Genomic DNA, 18,457 nt, shown 5'->3' on the forward strand with positions numbered 1-18,457 from the left:
TTTTTTTTTTTTTTTTTCAGGTACGTTGATAAACAATTACAGGTATTTTATAAGTTTTCAAGACATTTATTGTCAAAGAGTCCATTTGTGTCACTGCCAAAACTTTTGGCCATGACCATATGTCACTGTGGAGTCTAAAGGAATAAACTCACAATGAATAATCCATTAATCCAACAGTATAGTTCAGTTTCAACCTGTACAGTTTATATTTACTGCATAGTTGGCATTTATTTCCAACCGTAACATCAAGGAGAACAAAGACATGACCCCAAAAAACAGAGAATAATATAGGAAAAAGAAATGTATAAATAAACCCGGGCACCCCTTTTCTGACTTTTCCTGCTGTATTGTTTCTCAGAGTTTACCTCTTACTAAGGACACTAGTGTATGCTGCTGATGAGAAATCACTGAATGCAAATAAAAGTAAGACTACTCAATAAAAACAAGCCAGAATACACATATTACACAACAGCACCTGACTGTTTGCAAATGTAGAAAGCAGAGGTCAGTAAATACGACCGGTATAATAACTCAGTATTGGACTATAATGGCTATGCAATAAACTTTTTTTGTGACTAGTTATCAAGAAAATGAAACTAAATATAGTGTTTTACTATTGTTGTGTAGCTTGTTTAACAAATTGCAAATCTGACACTTTTTCCTGTATATTAAACCCCAGTTTGTGGCAGGACATTTTAATAAGGAGTATTAATTGATTCTTTTTTTTTTTTTTTTTTTTTTTTAATCTTTATTTCGAACATGTAGACCACAGTTGTCAAACATGCGGCCCGGGGGTCAAATCTGGCCCGCCAAAGGTTCCATTCCGGCCCGCGGGATGAAAGTGCAAAAATGAACCTGAAATGTCGAGGTTGTACAAATCCTATTGGTTCAGGTTACACACACAGACCAATGTGATCTCCAGTAAAAATAACAACACAATAACCCATAAATAATGACAACTACAAAGTTTCTTTGTGAAAAATTATGTGGAAAAAAGTTAAGGGGAAAAAAATAACATTACACTGTGAAAATATTTAGATTTACAAAACTATTCTTTTGCAATAAAATGCAAATAAATACATAAATAAATAAAAACAAAGATCAACAACCCGAAATGTGCAATTTTAACAATATTCTGCCTGTTACTAAATGTTTTGTGCATTTATGGATCCACTGTGATCTGTAGTTGCGTTACTAATAAGAGATGGAATATTGTAGAAATTGTTTAAATTTTAGTTCCAAGCGCCAAAATTTTAACAATATTCTGCCTGTTACCAAATGTTTATGTAACATTGTGTGTAAATGTACATGTATCAATAATAAGTTGAGGCATAATATTGTTAAAAGTGCACAAATTTTTCAAATGAAATTTGTTTTTTCAGGTTATTCACATCTTTTTTGTAAAATGTAAATATTTTCATAATTTAATTGTTTTTTTTTTTGTGTGAAATCAAAATGAAAAACTTGGATTTGTCATTATTTATAGGTTATTAAGTCATTAGTTTACTGGTCTGGCCCGCTTGAGATCAAACTGGGCTGAATATGGCCCCTGAACTAAAATGAGTTTGACACCCTTGATGTAGACAGTGAAATCAAAACAAAACCAACCAACAAAAACAAAAAAAACAAAAAAAAAAATTTATTCATTCATTCCAATCTAAATGATTGGAAAGGAGCAGGATGAAGAAAACTTATAATACCTGCCCCTTTCTTGAAACATCTGCTTACATCACATACGTTGCCATTACAGTTATTACAGTAAACAGTTTTCATAATAGTCAATGCAAATAAAACAAATCTAACATCCATAAATTGAATTATGTCATTACATGCTTTTATAAAACTTCTCTATTCTTTCCTTATACAAACTCTTAAACTGAAAAATATTTGTACAGCTCTTCTCTTCCACTGCCAAAGAATTCCACATTCTGACACCCACAACAGAAATGCACATTTTCTTCACATTAGTCCGTACCCTTTGCTGTTTAAAATTAAACCTCCTTCTATGTTCTTCATCCTGTGATACTAAAACAAATAATTTCTGCAAATTTGCAGGCAAAAGTCCATTTCTTGCTCTAAACACAATCAGCAATGTCCTTAATTCAGCCAATTCTTTAAACTTAAAAAATCCTGATTTAATAAACAACTCATTTGTATGTTCCCTGAAATTAACATAATACATGATTCTTATTGCTCTTTTCTGTAATAGAAAAGAGCAATGATATCAGTAATGATACATAAATGGTTGATAAGTGAGCAAAAGGGGAAAAAAATAAAATAAAAATACATAAAATTAAACATGCTTGAAAAGGAGTAGGAGGAAGTAAAACCTTATATACTTCTACCCCAATCTCTGTATCTTCTTCTTCTTCTTATTATTATTATTATCATCTATGATTGTATTAGTGTATAGTGTATTTAAAACATGTTTTTTTATTTCCTAATCTAAGTTTTCTTTAACTATATTTCGGCTTTATATTTAAAATAAGATGTTTTAGTTTAATTTACAGACTAAGTGCAGTCAGCCATAACCTGAAATGGCTTTTTTTTTTTTTAGACTCTTTCACTTGAATTTCTCTCATCGCCATTCAGCAACATTTGGTTGTATTTGGTTTTCTCAGTCAGAGGAAGTGGTGAATGTGTTTCCTGCTCTGTCTCCCCCTTACAGAAAACACATACAGAGCCGGAGCTGGTGTGAATGCAGAGAGGAGGGGAAAGCAGAGCTCAAGCGAAAGAAGGTTAGCCAGCAGCGAGTGAAGAAAATGGCGATCATGCAGGACGAATGCCTCCCCTCGTAGATGCTGCAAACGCGTTGAAATTCTTTTAGCCTTACAGCCGGCTTTCCTTTCCACTCTGTTGCACTTTATACTTCAATGAGGTGAGGTTGCTTTTTCGCTGTTTTCTTGGTTAGATTGCTGTTTCTTTTTTTTTTGTCGAGCTGATGTATACGTAGTGCCGGGAGCAGTGAAACCGGGGACTGGTAGATAAGTTGAGCAGCCACTGTTGTTTAGTTAGCAGTGACTGAGCTGAGCGAGCTAGCTAGCTAGCCTCTTGGAAAGCTAACAGTTGGCAATGCGGCGCTTTTGCATTGCAGTTTGGACTATAAACGACAAAACACATCGACTGACAAAAGCAGGGGATCGTGCCTTCACAGTGACGACTGGTCATCTAAAGGCGCGTTGGACGGGCACATCTTTATTTGTTGTCATCTTAACCTTGTGCTAACGCTAACTAGTACGTGCAATGGGTAACCTTTAGCTAGCCAGCTGTGCGTAGTATATTGTTGCCAATAGAGAATATTCCATATTGTGTGAAATACCACAGCTTTGTCTTAAATATTTGCCTGTTTCTTGTTATTATTGATTGTTTCAGTGTTACATCGCGTTTAACGTGGGTCTTAGCGGCATTATCGCTCTATTGGGAATGAGTCTGGGTAAGTTAACTAGCCGCTTCGTAATGTTAGCTTTTGGCTAGCATTAGCAACCATGCTAATTTGACGACGCAGGTTTATCATCGTTAGCACCGTTTGAGTTTCTGGGGTTTTGGTTACTAGAGGGCGAGAGAGTATTGTTTGGATGTACTAAAACTTGCAAAAAAATACACCGAAACCCTATGTGAGTGTGAATTTGGCGGTGAATTTAACCTGCAGAGTTGTATTTCTGTCGGAGCGTTTAACGCCCTCTGTCGTCTGTAGACAGAGCAGCTGGTTAGCTTCTTACCAGACCTCCGCTTTGCTGGTTTTGCAGTCGTGTACACTTAACTTTCCATACTGATACAACGACGCTGCAGAAATAGTTTAATCACCTAATTTCAGCGTAGTGCTTGTAGTCAGATTCCTTGTGAAATGATTTGTTTGTATTTGCTGCTCTGGAAAAGTACCAGCTCGAGAGGAGCCATGTTGGTTAAGCTGTAAGTCAGGCAACAGCTGAGATAATGGCCGATCAGGACCCGAGCTGTAACTCTGACCCACACACACTATTAGTCTGTTTCTTTATGTGCCATTCTCAAAAATCACATTCTCCGTTAACCTTGTAGGACCTGAGCTTTCAGAGGGGCATTGTATTCCTTGCTCTGTTATGCAGTTTGACCTGCTTTTCCACATTGACTTGCTAAAATTCCCGTCATACTGTAATTACTTCAAGTTTGACTGTTTGCCTATACATGTCCTCACGTAAACCTTGTGGGTGAGGTTCATGTCTTTTAACCTGTGCATTATTGAGAATTAGCTGTAAATACTAGGTCTGAAATGTCTTTCTGCAGCAGGTTTAGCACAGATTGCAGCAGCGCCTCTGTGTGTGTGTGTGTGTGTGTTACATTATTGCGTGTGGTTTATAAGGTGTTCATTCACTGTAAACCAATAAAACTCAACACCAGTCATATGTGTTTCTAATTGTTATTGACTTTGTTTAAGGTTATGTGATCTTTGACAGCGGAGAGATTAACATGATCTGTGCTTCATTTTTCAGAGATTCGGAATTGAAAGCTGTTGCCACCAAAGAAACTGAAGCATCTTAACAGGTGAGTGTGCTACTGAGACACACACATGTATCTGCACCAGTTATAAGTGTTGTATGTCCCTTTACATTACAGTGGACCTGTTTTTGTCTGTGTGGTGGGCTGCTAACAGGGTGGGTGGTTGTGTGGGTCAGGAGGACACTGGATGGGCAGCTGCTGCTTATGCAAGCACATGCAGTTCCGTTTGTATTGAATTGGAGGGCCTGGGTTGGTCTAGGCTGCATTGTGCTGAGTAAGCTTTGCTGTTTTAAAATCGCTAAATGAGAAGCCAGTGTCCTAATGTTTTGTGTGTGGTGAGGTGTTTGTGCAGCTCATTGTGTCCATACAGTTGGTCTACATGCAGACACACAAAAGAGCCCAGGACCACAACTAGAACCTGACCCTGCGCCAAGGCCCCTGTCCAGTCTGTTTTTACACACTAAATCTGTTTATGAATCTCAGTATACTTAATAGTTACGCTGTAATTATCACTTATTTGACACAGTCACATTGCTTAAACAATTCTTATCTGGTGTTGTTGTTCCTCAGACAGTAGAAGTGAAAACTCATGTTTAAACTCTGTTAAATCTGTTGCATGTCATCCTTTAAAAATAATATTTAGCTAATGGCATAGCTAAGGCATTTTATTATGCCGGTTTGTTTGGGACTAGTTGCTATAGCAAGTTGATGGTGGTTCACATTTTCCTAGCATTGAGAAAGAGTTTCCAGATGAGTGTGTATCAGACTTTTCCTGAAGGCTGTAATGGGAGATTCTATTAATATGTGTAAAGTAGCAAGTTAGTAGCATGAATTATTTACATAAAATTCCTGTTTTATGGCCTCTAGGTTTCCCACCACTGACATTTAACTGATTTGCCTCATGGGGATCATATTTGATTTGATTAAAAAAATAATATTTAACATAACCTAAGCCTTTTGTAGGAGCCCAAAATATGTGTCTCCCAAAGTCAGTCAGTATGAATCTGGCATTTGTGGAAATTAACAAAGGTTTCTTTTTTACATAAATGCATAATTGCACTTTTATTCCACAACCTTCTGGTGTAGAGTTTCTTGAGATAATCTAAGTTTCAATTGGTAGAATTTGAAGGACTGTCACTTTTAGCTCTAAAAAGAAGCCCAAACAAAGAAATTAGAAGTAGTTACTTAAGGAATAATGAAACAGATGTACCATTTGTGTCACATGGGGATTTTTTTTTTTTTTTTTTTTTGCTTTATTGCAATAGCTGAATGAGTGCTCACCGACTCCTGTTCTAAAGACTTCAAAACATATGGAAAATACAGTTTCTTTACACAGACTCACCTAACACATTCAGAAAGCTTGTGGAACCAATGCTGTGCGATTTTACTTTCGCTTTTGGTTTGCTGTCTCCTCTCCCTAGTTTAGTGTTTTTGTTTTTTTAATCTTTGGTTCTTGCCTAATGATGTAAACAGTTTGCACAAGGGGTTTGTGACATGTTGGTACCTAGAATACTGAGAAGCTATATCAAATGAACGTTCAGTGAAATATCCAACTTCATATTGTCTCTTCTGAATTTAATACTGTGGAGCCATAAATTCTTAGGGGGTTGCAACATTTCTACGTCAGTCATTTCTACATTAGTCATGTAGTTGACCATTGCTCCAGCAGTAAAGCCACACCTGTGGATGGTCATGAGACTGGAACAAACATGAAGCGTGGCACGGAGCATTTGTTGCCATTAACCGTGTTGGTTTTGACAGGATGTTATGCACGTAAGCTTGTGCTGGTTAAACTGGATTTAAACCAATGCAAGAAAACGACAATTGACCATAATACTTAAAAACACTCCTTATACTGCTCTAAAGATATTTTCAACAACCATCACAAAGTCTATTGTCCTCCTTTGTGAAAAGTATATAGTTGGATATAGTGGATGCAGTTTGATTTGTTGGACTCATTTGTTTAATGTTATTAAAAGGATGTAAATTTGCTAATCTGAAACCTGCAAAAAGCCTTCCTCCAGGAAGTGTTTAGAATCACAACTTGGCACACCCTGCTTTGCCAGAAGCAAAACGTAATTGCTGCTTCATCCATAAATATCATATTGCCTTTCTTGAGTTACCATGACCTTAAATGAACTGGCCTAGCTTTGACTGCACTGTTAAAATGACTTATTGCAGATAGGCTGGAACTGTCCGCCCCACAAAGCCTTCTCTATTGGGGCTGTTTGTGATGAGGCAATAGTTGTTGTCATTCACTAATTGAGTGATGGCTTTCCTGAACGGAGCCTCCAGTGTTCTGCCTCTCTGAGAACATGCTAATGCAAATTGATGCAAATGATGTGGTGCTGTACATGCAAATTAGCCACGCGACTACCCCACTGGCTTTTGTTGTTTGAGGACAGATGAACCCTTGTGACTGTGAGCTTGTATCACGGTTGTGTGTATATCCTTATTTTGGGGTGTACGTCTGGTGTGTACGTGTAAAGCAGCTACTTCAACAAGGCTAAAATTCGAATCAGTTTTCTGTTTTCAATAAATGTGAAAGTCCACATTGGCTTTGGTGCATGACTCACTACTGCGAGCGAAAAACACGCCTACTGGGTCGTACAACACTTAGTCTAAGGCCTCAGATTTCTGATCTGTACCTCCTCAGAAGCCCAAATATAGTTAGATTATTTTTAAAGTCTTTTAAGTTTTATTTGACAGCAGGCAGAAAGGAGAAAGAGGAGGAAGCAAAATCCTGTGCTGTTCTGTAAATTCCACAGGAGTAGAGTGGAAGGAGAATTAAACTTCATTTAATATAGCACTTGGTGACGTCAGTAGACAAAGACAAGCTGTAGGAGTTTTGTCCCTGTTGACATTGTTTATCGAGAAATAACACAACTCAAACACATCGGTTTATTTTGTTTTGGCTCTTCCGGTCAGCCAAACATAATATATGTTTTCTGTGGCTATTAGACTCCAGCCTATTGTGGTGTTGGGTGATATATATATATATATATATATATATATATATATATATATATTAGGAGTAACCTTTCACATTTTTCTCATCTTTGATCCTGCTCTTTATCCCACTTAGCTGTCGTTCCGTCTTAAAATGGAGAAAAACAAGTACATGACGAATAGTGGAATCAGCTATCCAGATTGGTGTTTTATCCACTTAATACACAACAAAGACCATATTTAGAAATAAGATATTTTAGGAACGCAATCCCTTTTTAAGCACCGCGGTGTATGCTCTAGTGAAATGGCAGCCCATTTCTTATCTGGAAAGTTTTATAATACAGCGCAACACACGAACAGCAGCTTTAAAGTATTTTAACGTGGTGTTTTCTATAGCCAGCAGTCTTCAAATACAGCATGACAAATTTGTGAACCTCGCCATAAAAACATGTCACATTGAGCTTCAAATACTGCACCGGTCGCAGGCCTCTGCTCACAACGCGTTGAAATGTTTGTCTTGTTCAGTGGCTTCCAGTGCACGGCTGCCTGCAGATAAGTAGCTCATTTCAACTGTGGGGCAGAAGAGAATTGTTGTTTTTTCCTGTGTTAATGTATTACTTCACATTAGACGAATGAATAGATACATTGTGTATGAAGAGACAATTCCTTTCTTTTTCACAATGCCATTTTAAATTCTCTGCATATTTTGACTCATGGCCCACTTATGATTTAATATAATGAGCACATTGAAATATACAATTTGAAATGCATTTTTAAAGTTGTGAAACACAACACACTAGTTCTTAATGCACTAATTTATGTAAATGAAAGCCCACCTTTTGATATGTATTTTTAAGGCTGCTTATCTTACTCAAATTCATTCTGAAACTAATTTATTTGCAGATTAGAGTCCTGGTTTCATATATTTTAGTTGTCACTGCCATCTGCCACTACAGTGGTTTAAAACAAACCATAAAACATATTTGAAATAGAAACTTTGATGTCCCCTTTTCCTTCTCTCTCCCTCCCCCTTGTTCTGACTGCCTTGTTCTTCTTTATCCTTCTTCCTTTTGCTCTCGGTGACTTGTGGTGCCCCCTCTACCCCCCACCCTATGTCAGCTGTAGCTGTCGGGGGATGGGTAATTGTCAGCCCATTCATAAACAGATGCTGTCCACGGTGTATATGTGTGCACTCCAGGAGGGCCCCCACCATGCTCTGTTGTTGTTGTTGAACCTAGAACCATCTGCTGAAGCACTTGATAGTTGGAAAGAAGTGGAGGAGGGGAGAGGAGGGTGAAAGTGTGGGAATGGAGGGAGGGAGGGGTGATGGATGGGGGGTGGTAAAACATTAAAAAAATTAATGCAACTGTGTATGCATTATAGATAGATTAAGACATAGTTGATCGATTAATAACATGTAGGGTCACACTTTAGAACTCATAACATTGGGGAGTAAGAATCAAATATCTTTGACTCCAGATTAAGATTCAGAGATTTTTTTTAGAATTAATTAATAATTGGCAACATCCACAGGCTATACAGACAACTGAGATACTGTTTCTTTCTCACCTTGATATTAAATGCCATGCAAATTATATATTTATATTTAAAAAAAAAAAAAAAGGTTAAAATAGAATAAAAATAAAGAGGTGGTATAAAATAAACTATGATATAATATTAAAAGATATCAAATCTTTTTACAGTAGCAGCTATAGTGCTATACAATAACGGTTATGAGGTGAGGAGGGGCACAATAGAACAAAACAGCAACAGATATGACGATAATGTGATGTGTTCTATCCCTTGTTGGCTTTGACAGTAACATAATTCACCATCAGAGCATGCAGCATACTTTCACATATCCAAGTAAAACACAAGCACAATAGATAAAACAGTTTTTTCCCCGAATAACTGTTCTGAAAAAGCCTTTTACTGAAATAGTAAAACAGATGTTATACTTTTTTTTGAATGCATTAGCATCACTGATAATCAAAGTTAATGTTCTATTGAATACAGTTGAATACTTCGGTGTCATTACTAAACTAAACTGATGCTAAATAGTTGTATATATTCTTGCAGCCTCATAGTCTGAGTTGTTTCAGCATCTCTGCTGGGCTGTCTGTATATAGCCAAGGTGAGGGCTATGCTGTAATCCCATTATCGGATTAGACTGCAGCCTGCAGCTTTCTCTTGCAGGCTAAATGGCACACCCGCAGCGGCCAGTGCAGCTAAACACAACGATCACCGAGGAGGAAGCCACAGTCGGATTACAAACTAATAAGACGTTATAATAGGAGGACAAAAAAAACATTGTTTCTCAGTGAAGAGTAGATGAAATGTATAAAGTCCACTTTTGCTTTTTGTGTGAGTCCACAATAAGTTGATTAGTTGAATGTCTGCCTAAACTGATTTTATTTTTAATATTGCTGTAAATAAAAATCCCCCTTCTCCATATCCAATGTTTAATTTACACTTAACAATGTTCTTGGTGTTAACATTTACTGGATTATTACAAAATGTTTTAAATACTCAGCCTACACCTACTCCTCCACTGTGAACTTGCTCCATCTTTTATAAGTGAATAATGGAAAGCTCTTTTGTAGTGTTCATTTACTGTAGAATTACTTATTTTCCATGAGAGGTTTTCAGTTTTTAATGTATTAATTTTGTTGAAGGAGTTGTGTCTAAATGTTATGAAGATCTGCATATGTTCTAGTTTGAAACAGCTAAATGCTAACTGTTGTACCATATGAACACAACATTAAAGGTAGGGTAGGAGATATTTTCCTGGAGCATTTTTTATTATATTGCTTAAAATCCCCTTCACATCCCAATTGCAACCAATTAATTAAATGCTCTAACACAGAAATAAACAAATTTAGTCACCTGTGGAATGGACATGACTGAAAAAACACCATCCAATCATTTGAACTGGCCCATTGAAATGATTGAATGGTGATATGTCTATCAAACTCAACTGCCATTTGTCTCCCCTTCCTCCTCTGTGTGTACCCCTCTTCATGCACGAATTGTGCATTCTCAGAGGCTTGGAGCACTTGTGCAGGAAACTAAGCCAGAGCTTGGCTATATTAGCTCTATTAGGATGGAAAGTTCACCGGCAAGCTGTTTTGTCACTAACATAAATCACTACGGAATGTAAAGTTAGCCAGCTGGGTATGAATTGGGGCTGTTCTGCTGACAAACATAATGGTGAAATGCACAGATTACAGTGTTAAAAGCAAACTTTAGTGGGCTGCTAGTCTAACATCAGTCTTACTGCAGTCAGCTCTTCTTACTAGCCCAAGAACACGTATCAAAATAGCAAGTGAAAAGTCCAACTTGTAGTCTAATACACTGATGTACAGACCTGAATTCAGTGGTACACACAGATCTGTTTTGGGGGGGGGGGGGTGAATGATGTACGCATTGGCAAATTGATGCTGAACAGCGCTAGTGAACCCTCGGAAACAAGCATTGTGTGTTTCCGGCACTCTGGAGGTGTGGCTTTTGGGGGGAAGTCTGAAGGAGGGGGTTTAGACTTTTGAACTGAGTATTTTCAAAATGTAGCTTGCCCGAACCGTTTTTCCAGGATCTCCTACCCCACCTTTAAACAGCATTTATTGTGGGAATAATGTCATCTGCTCATGTTGTCGTTCACAGGGAACTCACCCATAGAGGGAAGAACAGTGGATGGAAGAGAGAGAGAGACAGAGAGTGTGACGAGGAAGGAGGACAAGACGATACAGGACAGGACAAAAGGTAAGACTGAGGGTCAAGGCTTCTGCCAGAGCTTTGGAGAGATCCGAGTTTGTAGAAGCAACACTTGAATTACTCTCACTCCCCGATAATTTCGCTCACATGTAAATTAATTGGAGTCATTTGTTTGCACGGCACGATGATTTAAAACCAAAAAATGGCGATCGATTAAAGCTAATCTTACTGCTAAGGCTTGTGGACTGTTTAATCGATTTGCCATTTTAAAGGAGGTGCTTCCTTTGTTGTGAACTCCAGGACTTAGTAATTTATCAGCAGCCACTGCTTCTGGGACACCAACTTCAGTTCACCATGCACAATTTATCAACAATGAGTTGTGAAATAATAAATTCTAGCTCTTAGTGCTTCCTCAAACTGTTCAATAGGTTCATTTTCCGCACCATAAGCAAGGATATGATTAATTTGGAAAATGTATCATAGGTAGTAAAAAAAAAAGGACCACTATAAACTAAAAATAGTCTTACAAGCCTCGATGTTAATGTTTTGAGTAAAAACATTAATCTGGCAATGCATGATAGGGATTGGCACAGAATTACACATGAAAGCATGCTCAGCTCCCAGTGGAAGATGAAGAAAATCCACTCACTTTTTGGCTGAAGACCTAGAAAGGAAAAGAAAGTCTCTTGTAAATAAATTTTATGCTATTTGTTGTTTTCATCTATGTTTCAAAACATTAAACTATTCCTCCTTCTATCATTGTCCTTCTTCCACAGTTTGAGTCCTGTCCCTGTTAATGGTAGTAGTGCAGTGTGCTTTGCTCTAATGACACCGCTGTGACGTAGTGCCGTTTTTCCATTTGAATCGCTGTTACAGTTTCCATTGAGTCCTGTTTGTACGAGCCTACTCCTGTTTCAGCTGAGGCAAGTGTCATGGCAATTGTAGGTAGGAAGTCTGATAGCTACTATCACTAACCTTGAGTATGGCTTCAGTTGCTCTGTCTGTACGTCTGGCATTTGTTTTCACTTCACAACCTTGCTTCATTCGTTTAGCGTAGGGACATGATTAGATTTGTTGGGGGGAAAAACTATCAACTAGTATTAAGTCTAGGTCTGTACAGAAAATGTACTGACATGACTAGTTATTGTCATGGAAGCTCATCCTCTCAGGTAATTAGTTGTATAATAACAGGAACGTAAACATTGTTCTTTGGAAAGACTTTGACACATGCAGCTGTTTAATCACTGGCTGATGATACCATTGATACCATTTATCAGGCTGTCGTCCATCTTAGATCATCTCTACAAATGTAGGAAATTACAACTAAAAGCTGCCTCGACCATGTTTCTGGTGGAGTGGATGCAGTCTGAGTGGACCTGGTTGCAAGCACTCCCACCCTCAGAGTGGGTGGACAGGTTACAATAAAGTCAAAATGAATGACTAAGTAATGGACAGAACTGCTAATGAGTCACAAGAGAAACTTCAAGCTTCTGCACACTGAGTTTGGTGTGTGTTTGTGTTTGTAGGTGCCCCTCCAAACCCCTCCCATAATTGATGTGGCATTGGTAGACTGCTTATCTACTCCCAAACACACTCTCACTGCTCACGTAATCTCATGTGCTGCACATGGCTGAGAGGCCAATGCTGACATGTACAGCATAGTCCCACCTCCTCTCCATTTACGCTCTCTGATGACTTTTAATTAATGTTGTTGACGTTACATGAAGACCTGAGAGATGCAGACTGCTTGATTTCACCCGTGTTCCTGGTTTTGTCCTGATAAAAAAGGGTTTTGGCATATTTGAGAGTGCAACAATGGCATCTGCGACTACTGATGTCATCTTGCTCAGACAAGCCCAAAGGAACTGGGAGTGTTTAGGAATGTTACCATGACAGCAGGTCTTTTCCACTAAGACAATAAAGAGTTTTTATTACTGGTTGATCCATATACAAAAAGTAGATTTTGGATGGCTTGCTTAACAGGGATTAACTTAGAAGATAAACTAATTAGAAGTCATTTATTAATTTAATGTGACAATGTATAGTATATTAAGTATACAGTAGAATGACACAGTGATCCAGGCTGTTGAAGTTAAACATCCATGAGTGTTGGGAATGTTTGACAGTGGGCCTGTGTGAGAATCAGAGCAGATTTTTAAACACAGAGCTACAGATGTGAGATTACTAGATGTGGAAACGGTCAGGTCTGTCATTGCTAGGCACAGTGCTGACAGCCTGATGTATGCAACTGGCGTGAAAATATGCTAGCACTGACAACAATAAAAAAGGCCTCAAATAGACGATTCTGTTACATAGCAACAGTAGGACACATGAACTGTGCCTTTTATTTAAAAATAATATTTAGTTTAATTTAAGTCACTGTATCCAGAGTGTTTAACTGTGTATTCAGACCAAATGTCTAGAGAATTCTGCGTGTTATGTCCACATATAAAGGAAATGCATAGACGCAGAAGCACCTCAATTTGTGCTAAGTGGTGCAAATAAATATAAGCACATGTCCAGCCAAGCTGAAAATATTTCATCATCGCAAAAGTGAGCCTTATTTGATATTTGCAGGCATAAGAACACAAAACTAGACAGGTACGTAGTTGTGGGGAAGTGTTACTCTTTTCAAAGACAGGGAGCCAGTTCCATTTCCTTTCTCCTGGCTTCTTTTCACTTCAGTGGCACATCTGCCCATGCACATACCCATCTTGGGTTACTACATTGTTAATCTGACACCATGATAAATAAAATGTAACATAATGCAACAAAACACTGTATGACTGAATATGCAGAGGATCTTAGCTAATGGCCCTGAAGTTTGCTACAACAATGTGACATTTTCCTGAACACACTGATGACGTGAGACTCTGGATTGTTGTTGCCATCTATGCTCACCTTGAGGTTTATGACAGAACTGAGTTAGCACTAGGGTTAGATACTGTGGCGTTGGCTTCTTTATTGGTTAAAGACAAATATTCATCCTTTAAGAATTGGTCTGAATACTCCATCAGCTGTACTAGTATGATCAGTGTGAGGTATGAACACAGCATAAATGGTCAAATCAAATGGTGAAAAGCTGCTGCACTACATTGACTGGCCATTTATTTACCTTTTCTAGTTGAGATACACAGCGCCTGCATTTCTTTGTAGTGCTCAACCAGGTCACGCGTCTCAGACAAACACCATTTCAGGCTCATTGAACTGCCTTTGACCCTAAACACATACTCCACTTAAATGTTGCACATATATGGGGAATAAAAAAACTTGTTAAACTTTAAATTTGTTTTCTTTGCCAAAGCTCTCAGTATGTATACCACTTGTCCTCTTCCTCTCATTTACATTATTTATTACTATTTATTTTTGTGCTTTTCTGTGTCTCTTAGAAATTGTACACATTGTACTGATTCAGGTGTGACTGACTTTAGAAAGTTGACCCCTTTGCTTATTATGCATGTCAGAAGCTGTAGCTGCATTCCTCCCACATCAGCCTCAATGACAGGCTATTTTGCTCGACCACATTATCCCTCCTTTTTCACATTCCACTTCTGTATTTACCCGTTCTCTCTCGTCTTCAACTTGGTGTTTCTAATCCTTTTTTAAATTTTATTTTTCTGTTCACGTTTGTGTCTGTGTCTTGTCCCTGTATTCCCTCTCACCCCCCCTTCTTAACCCGCCCTGTCTGTAAGATGATAGCAGCAGTCGAGCTGCTGCCAACTCCAGGGGCCCTCATGAAAGCCATTCTCAGATGGATGTAGTGGAACAAACTGTACTCTATGTACTGAGCAGCAGTGGTGAATATGTTTACATGCACTTGGGTTAAAAGATGATTAGGCCTTTTTATAATTTAGAATTAAATACAGTGAAAATATAAAGAGAATTCTAGATAAATAAGCTATCATACAAAAACTGTACCACTTTACTAACAAATGTTGATTATATGCAGAAGCATTTGTAAAATCCTGTGTTTGTGAGCTAGTCGATATCAGAATGTAGTTTTAAAACCATCTCATGTAAAATGTTAAATACCTGTTGGCTTAAATTTAATTTGCATTGCCTTTATAAGGATGAATGGTTTCCCTGTGTAGCTGCATTGAACCAGATGCTTTGGAGTTGACAGAGGACTTTCCATGTAAGAAGGTTGAGTCAAGATTCATGGAAGTAAACAGCTTAGTTTGCTGGAAGCAACTGGCCCTTTTTACTGCCGCAGGGAATGGGTTCATTCCACTGTCAGTGCTCTACCTCTTCTGTCTTTTCACTTTCATTTAAATATTTTTAATTGTGTGTTCTCGGTGCATGGTGATGTCATTGTCTTGTCTGTTTGTTGATTGGCTTCAGAAAGCAGCCAAATAGTTTTTGGCCTTTGGTTAAACACTGGCAGTATGCCCAGGTTTAGCTAGTGAGCTGTGAGTTAACAATTATAGAGCTTAGTCCTCAGTTAAACACATCTGGTTAGTTGGATTCAACAGCAACGGTTGCTATTTGTATGGTAATATTATGTATGTAAAAAAAGGAGTCCCCATTATGAATTGCAGTACATTTAGTTTTGGTCCCGTAATTGAATATACTTACTTACTCGGCCAAGTGGCATAAATATTTTCTGATATTTGTAACACGTGCTTCGAAGTTGTAACATGTGCATGTGATTGCATCTATATACTAATTTATTGTCTGCACATGGGTTTGTTTGTTCTCTTATCATGTTGGCTAGTGAACAGAGTGGTTGCTATTTGAACTGGGGGTTTATAAATAGACCTGTGTACTGCTGCAGCAGGCAGAGAGCTAACACACTCACTAACCTGCTCTCAGAAAAGGTCACAAGACACGCACACACTTTCCTTCTTGATGTCAAATACACTGGTCCACTTTCACTTAAGACTGTCTGTCTTCCCTTCTTCTCACACCCTCCCTCACACACTTTCATCACTGTCGGTATCCCCTCTTTGCTTTACGTCCCTTTCCCTGCTTCAGGATAAGAGATTTTACTTGCCATGGCGTCCTAGAGCCCTGTTGCCAGCTGTAAGCCTGTTGTATAACCCTAATCTAGTCTAACCTATACACATTCAACTTTACTCAAGAAGAGAGGATATGTAGGCTGGTCAGTCGACTTTTCTCTTTTACTAACTTTTCTGAAGAACCAAGATGACTCACATCTCAAACATCACTGTATCATTAGTTGGGGTTAGGAGAGAGAAAAACACTTTGTCTCCTTTAATAGTACAGAGGAAAGACAACTATAGAAAAACCATTTCCAGTGCAAATTTTTACAGTAAAAGAGAAAAATGAATCTAATGATGATTACTTCAGGTGGTATCCTGACAAACCTAATCACTTACTGATCAGCTCTGTTGCAAGATCTAAACATATTCAGGACACATTTGAGTATGCATTCCTATGTAGTCACTTAAACAGCATTCAGATGTGTCCTGGGATGCATTTGACTACGTGCTTCTAGCAGTCTGAACAGGAATGCATCCCAGGATGTATTTAAGGACAGCCTCTCAACTCACATGGCTTAACAGCATCATATTGAAGTGTTTTTAAAGATGTCTGAATTTTCAGAAAGTGCTTCGTGTGTGGTGCTATCTCATCATCCTTAAATGATGTTCCGGTTTTGCTGCTTTTCTTCTTTGGGATGAAGAAAAAAGTATACACAGGTCACATAACCCAGCAGAAATATGTTAACGTGTCTTAAACACTTGAAGGTTGAATCAGTGCTGAACTATATCTTGTGCAAGAGAATGAATAAAAACAAACAAAATGGTCTAAGGTGTCACTGATGATTCTCATTGATTGATACAGGGCTTCAGCATATGCAGTGAGTAATGGGAAGAAGACTCTCCATCTTAAAAACTGCAGCTGGTCACCTTAAAGCAATACATTGTGGACAATTTGCAATGAGACAATACAAAACCAGTCTGTGGAACTTGAAATGTTCACATGCTATGTTTTAGGCTACAGAGGAGCTTCTTTATTTGAATATCAAATAAGAATTTTAGCTCCAACAAGGAATGATCAGTCAAGACATTATGTGGTGATGCGTTCTAATTCTAGGTGTAAACAGACATATTTGGAGTCAGCCATTTGTTTGCAATTATCTCAGGATGCATGTTAAGGCAAGGTCTTAACAGGCCTAATATAAATGTGAATGCATGTACATTGGGCAGAGTTGTGCAGGTTATTGTTTTTAAACAGACATTGGTAATGATATAGTTGACACAAAGAAAATTGTTAATGTTAATACATAATTTGTGTGCTTTTGGTTCAGTGCAGCATGTTGAACTAATTCCATCTATTTCCCTGTTGTCTTTTTCTTCTTTCAGTGCCAGAGCATACCAAGTCCAGACAGTCCTAAATCAGAACCACATTCCCCTTTCCCCCTCCCCACACATTTACACACAGACAAACACACACACACATACAGTCTTCAGCACGTCTTCAGCAATGCCAAGAGGGCCTGATCAGCCTGCTGCCCGCTCTGACAAGTCCTGCCTCTTCGCCACAAACCCTTGAGGCTGTGTCCTCTGAACTTTGACCTTTGACCTCCCCCTTGTCGAACTGGGAACCAGAGGTCACCGGTTTGCCACCCAGCTTGGGGACGCTCTCCAGTTGAGCCAGGAGTCGCAGCCACCAGCCGCTCTCACAGGTACAGAACAAAAGGAAACAAACATGCACAATATTTATTTTGGGATGTTTCCAGTTGCGTGTAAACTTTAATCTGGATATTAAACTGTAACCACTATTTTAGGTTCTGCATCCAGCTTTGTCTTTCTACTAAAACTCCTCTACTTGCAAGGCTGTCTCACTTGGAACCATTTTGACTGGAACACTCTTACTTCTTTCTGTGTTCTTGCCTTTTAGTGAATGATCCTTTCTAACTCTAACTTCCTCTCTTTGGTCTTGCAATGTCTCTGTACTGCATTTGTTTTCTGGCTTCAATTCTAACTACCTTCAAGTCGGTCTGACAGACTTTCCTGTCTCTGTTTCCAGGCATGGCTCCCATTCGGGATTCCGTCAGCCACTCCCCTAATCAAACAGGTGACTACACATCATCTTCCCTCTTATCTACCTCTGTTTTCATTCTTTCATCTTGTGGCTTACTTGTTTAATGGTGTCCAGGTTAGATACAATCTGACCTGACCCTGAATGACTGAATTCATGACATATCAGAGAGAGCAGGAGAGATGAGTGTGAAAGCGTGCTAGAGGAGACTTGGCAACCAAACACAAGAGGCACCACAGAGAGCTGGCAGTCATTTAATGTGAGAGGGTGAGAAGGACCAAGAGATGGTTGGAGCCTCATCGTTGGTAGGTCACAGCTT

The 18,457-nt window shown here is 38.5% G+C and overlaps 1 protein-coding gene across 6 annotated transcripts in view; it reads left to right on the forward strand.

Annotated features, from left to right (window-relative positions):
• Positions 1-2,676: 2,676 nt before the first annotated feature.
• LOC115424289 (trinucleotide repeat-containing gene 6A protein) overlaps positions 2,677-18,457 on the forward strand; it is a 41,192-nt gene continuing 25,411 nt past the window's right edge. For 4 of the 6 annotated variants that reach the window (XM_030141447.1, XM_030141450.1, XM_030141452.1 and 1 more), the window contains exons 1-5: positions 2,678-2,878; positions 4,467-4,518; positions 11,083-11,181; positions 17,460-17,782; positions 18,127-18,174. In XM_030141447.1, the coding sequence (XP_029997307.1) occupies positions 18,129-18,174 (46 nt within the window). In that variant the 5' untranslated portion in view covers positions 2,678-2,878; positions 4,467-4,518; positions 11,083-11,181; positions 17,460-17,782; positions 18,127-18,128. Of the gene's footprint in view, positions 2,879-4,466; positions 4,519-11,082; positions 11,182-17,459; positions 17,783-18,126; positions 18,175-18,457 lie in introns of all 6 variants that reach the window. The other 2 variants (XM_030141449.1, XM_030141451.1) reach the window with 2 other exon arrangements.

This window comes from Sphaeramia orbicularis, chromosome 8 (assembly GCF_902148855.1).
Source record: "Sphaeramia orbicularis chromosome 8, fSphaOr1.1, whole genome shotgun sequence".
NCBI classification, from domain to species: domain Eukaryota; kingdom Metazoa; phylum Chordata; class Actinopteri; order Kurtiformes; family Apogonidae; genus Sphaeramia; species Sphaeramia orbicularis.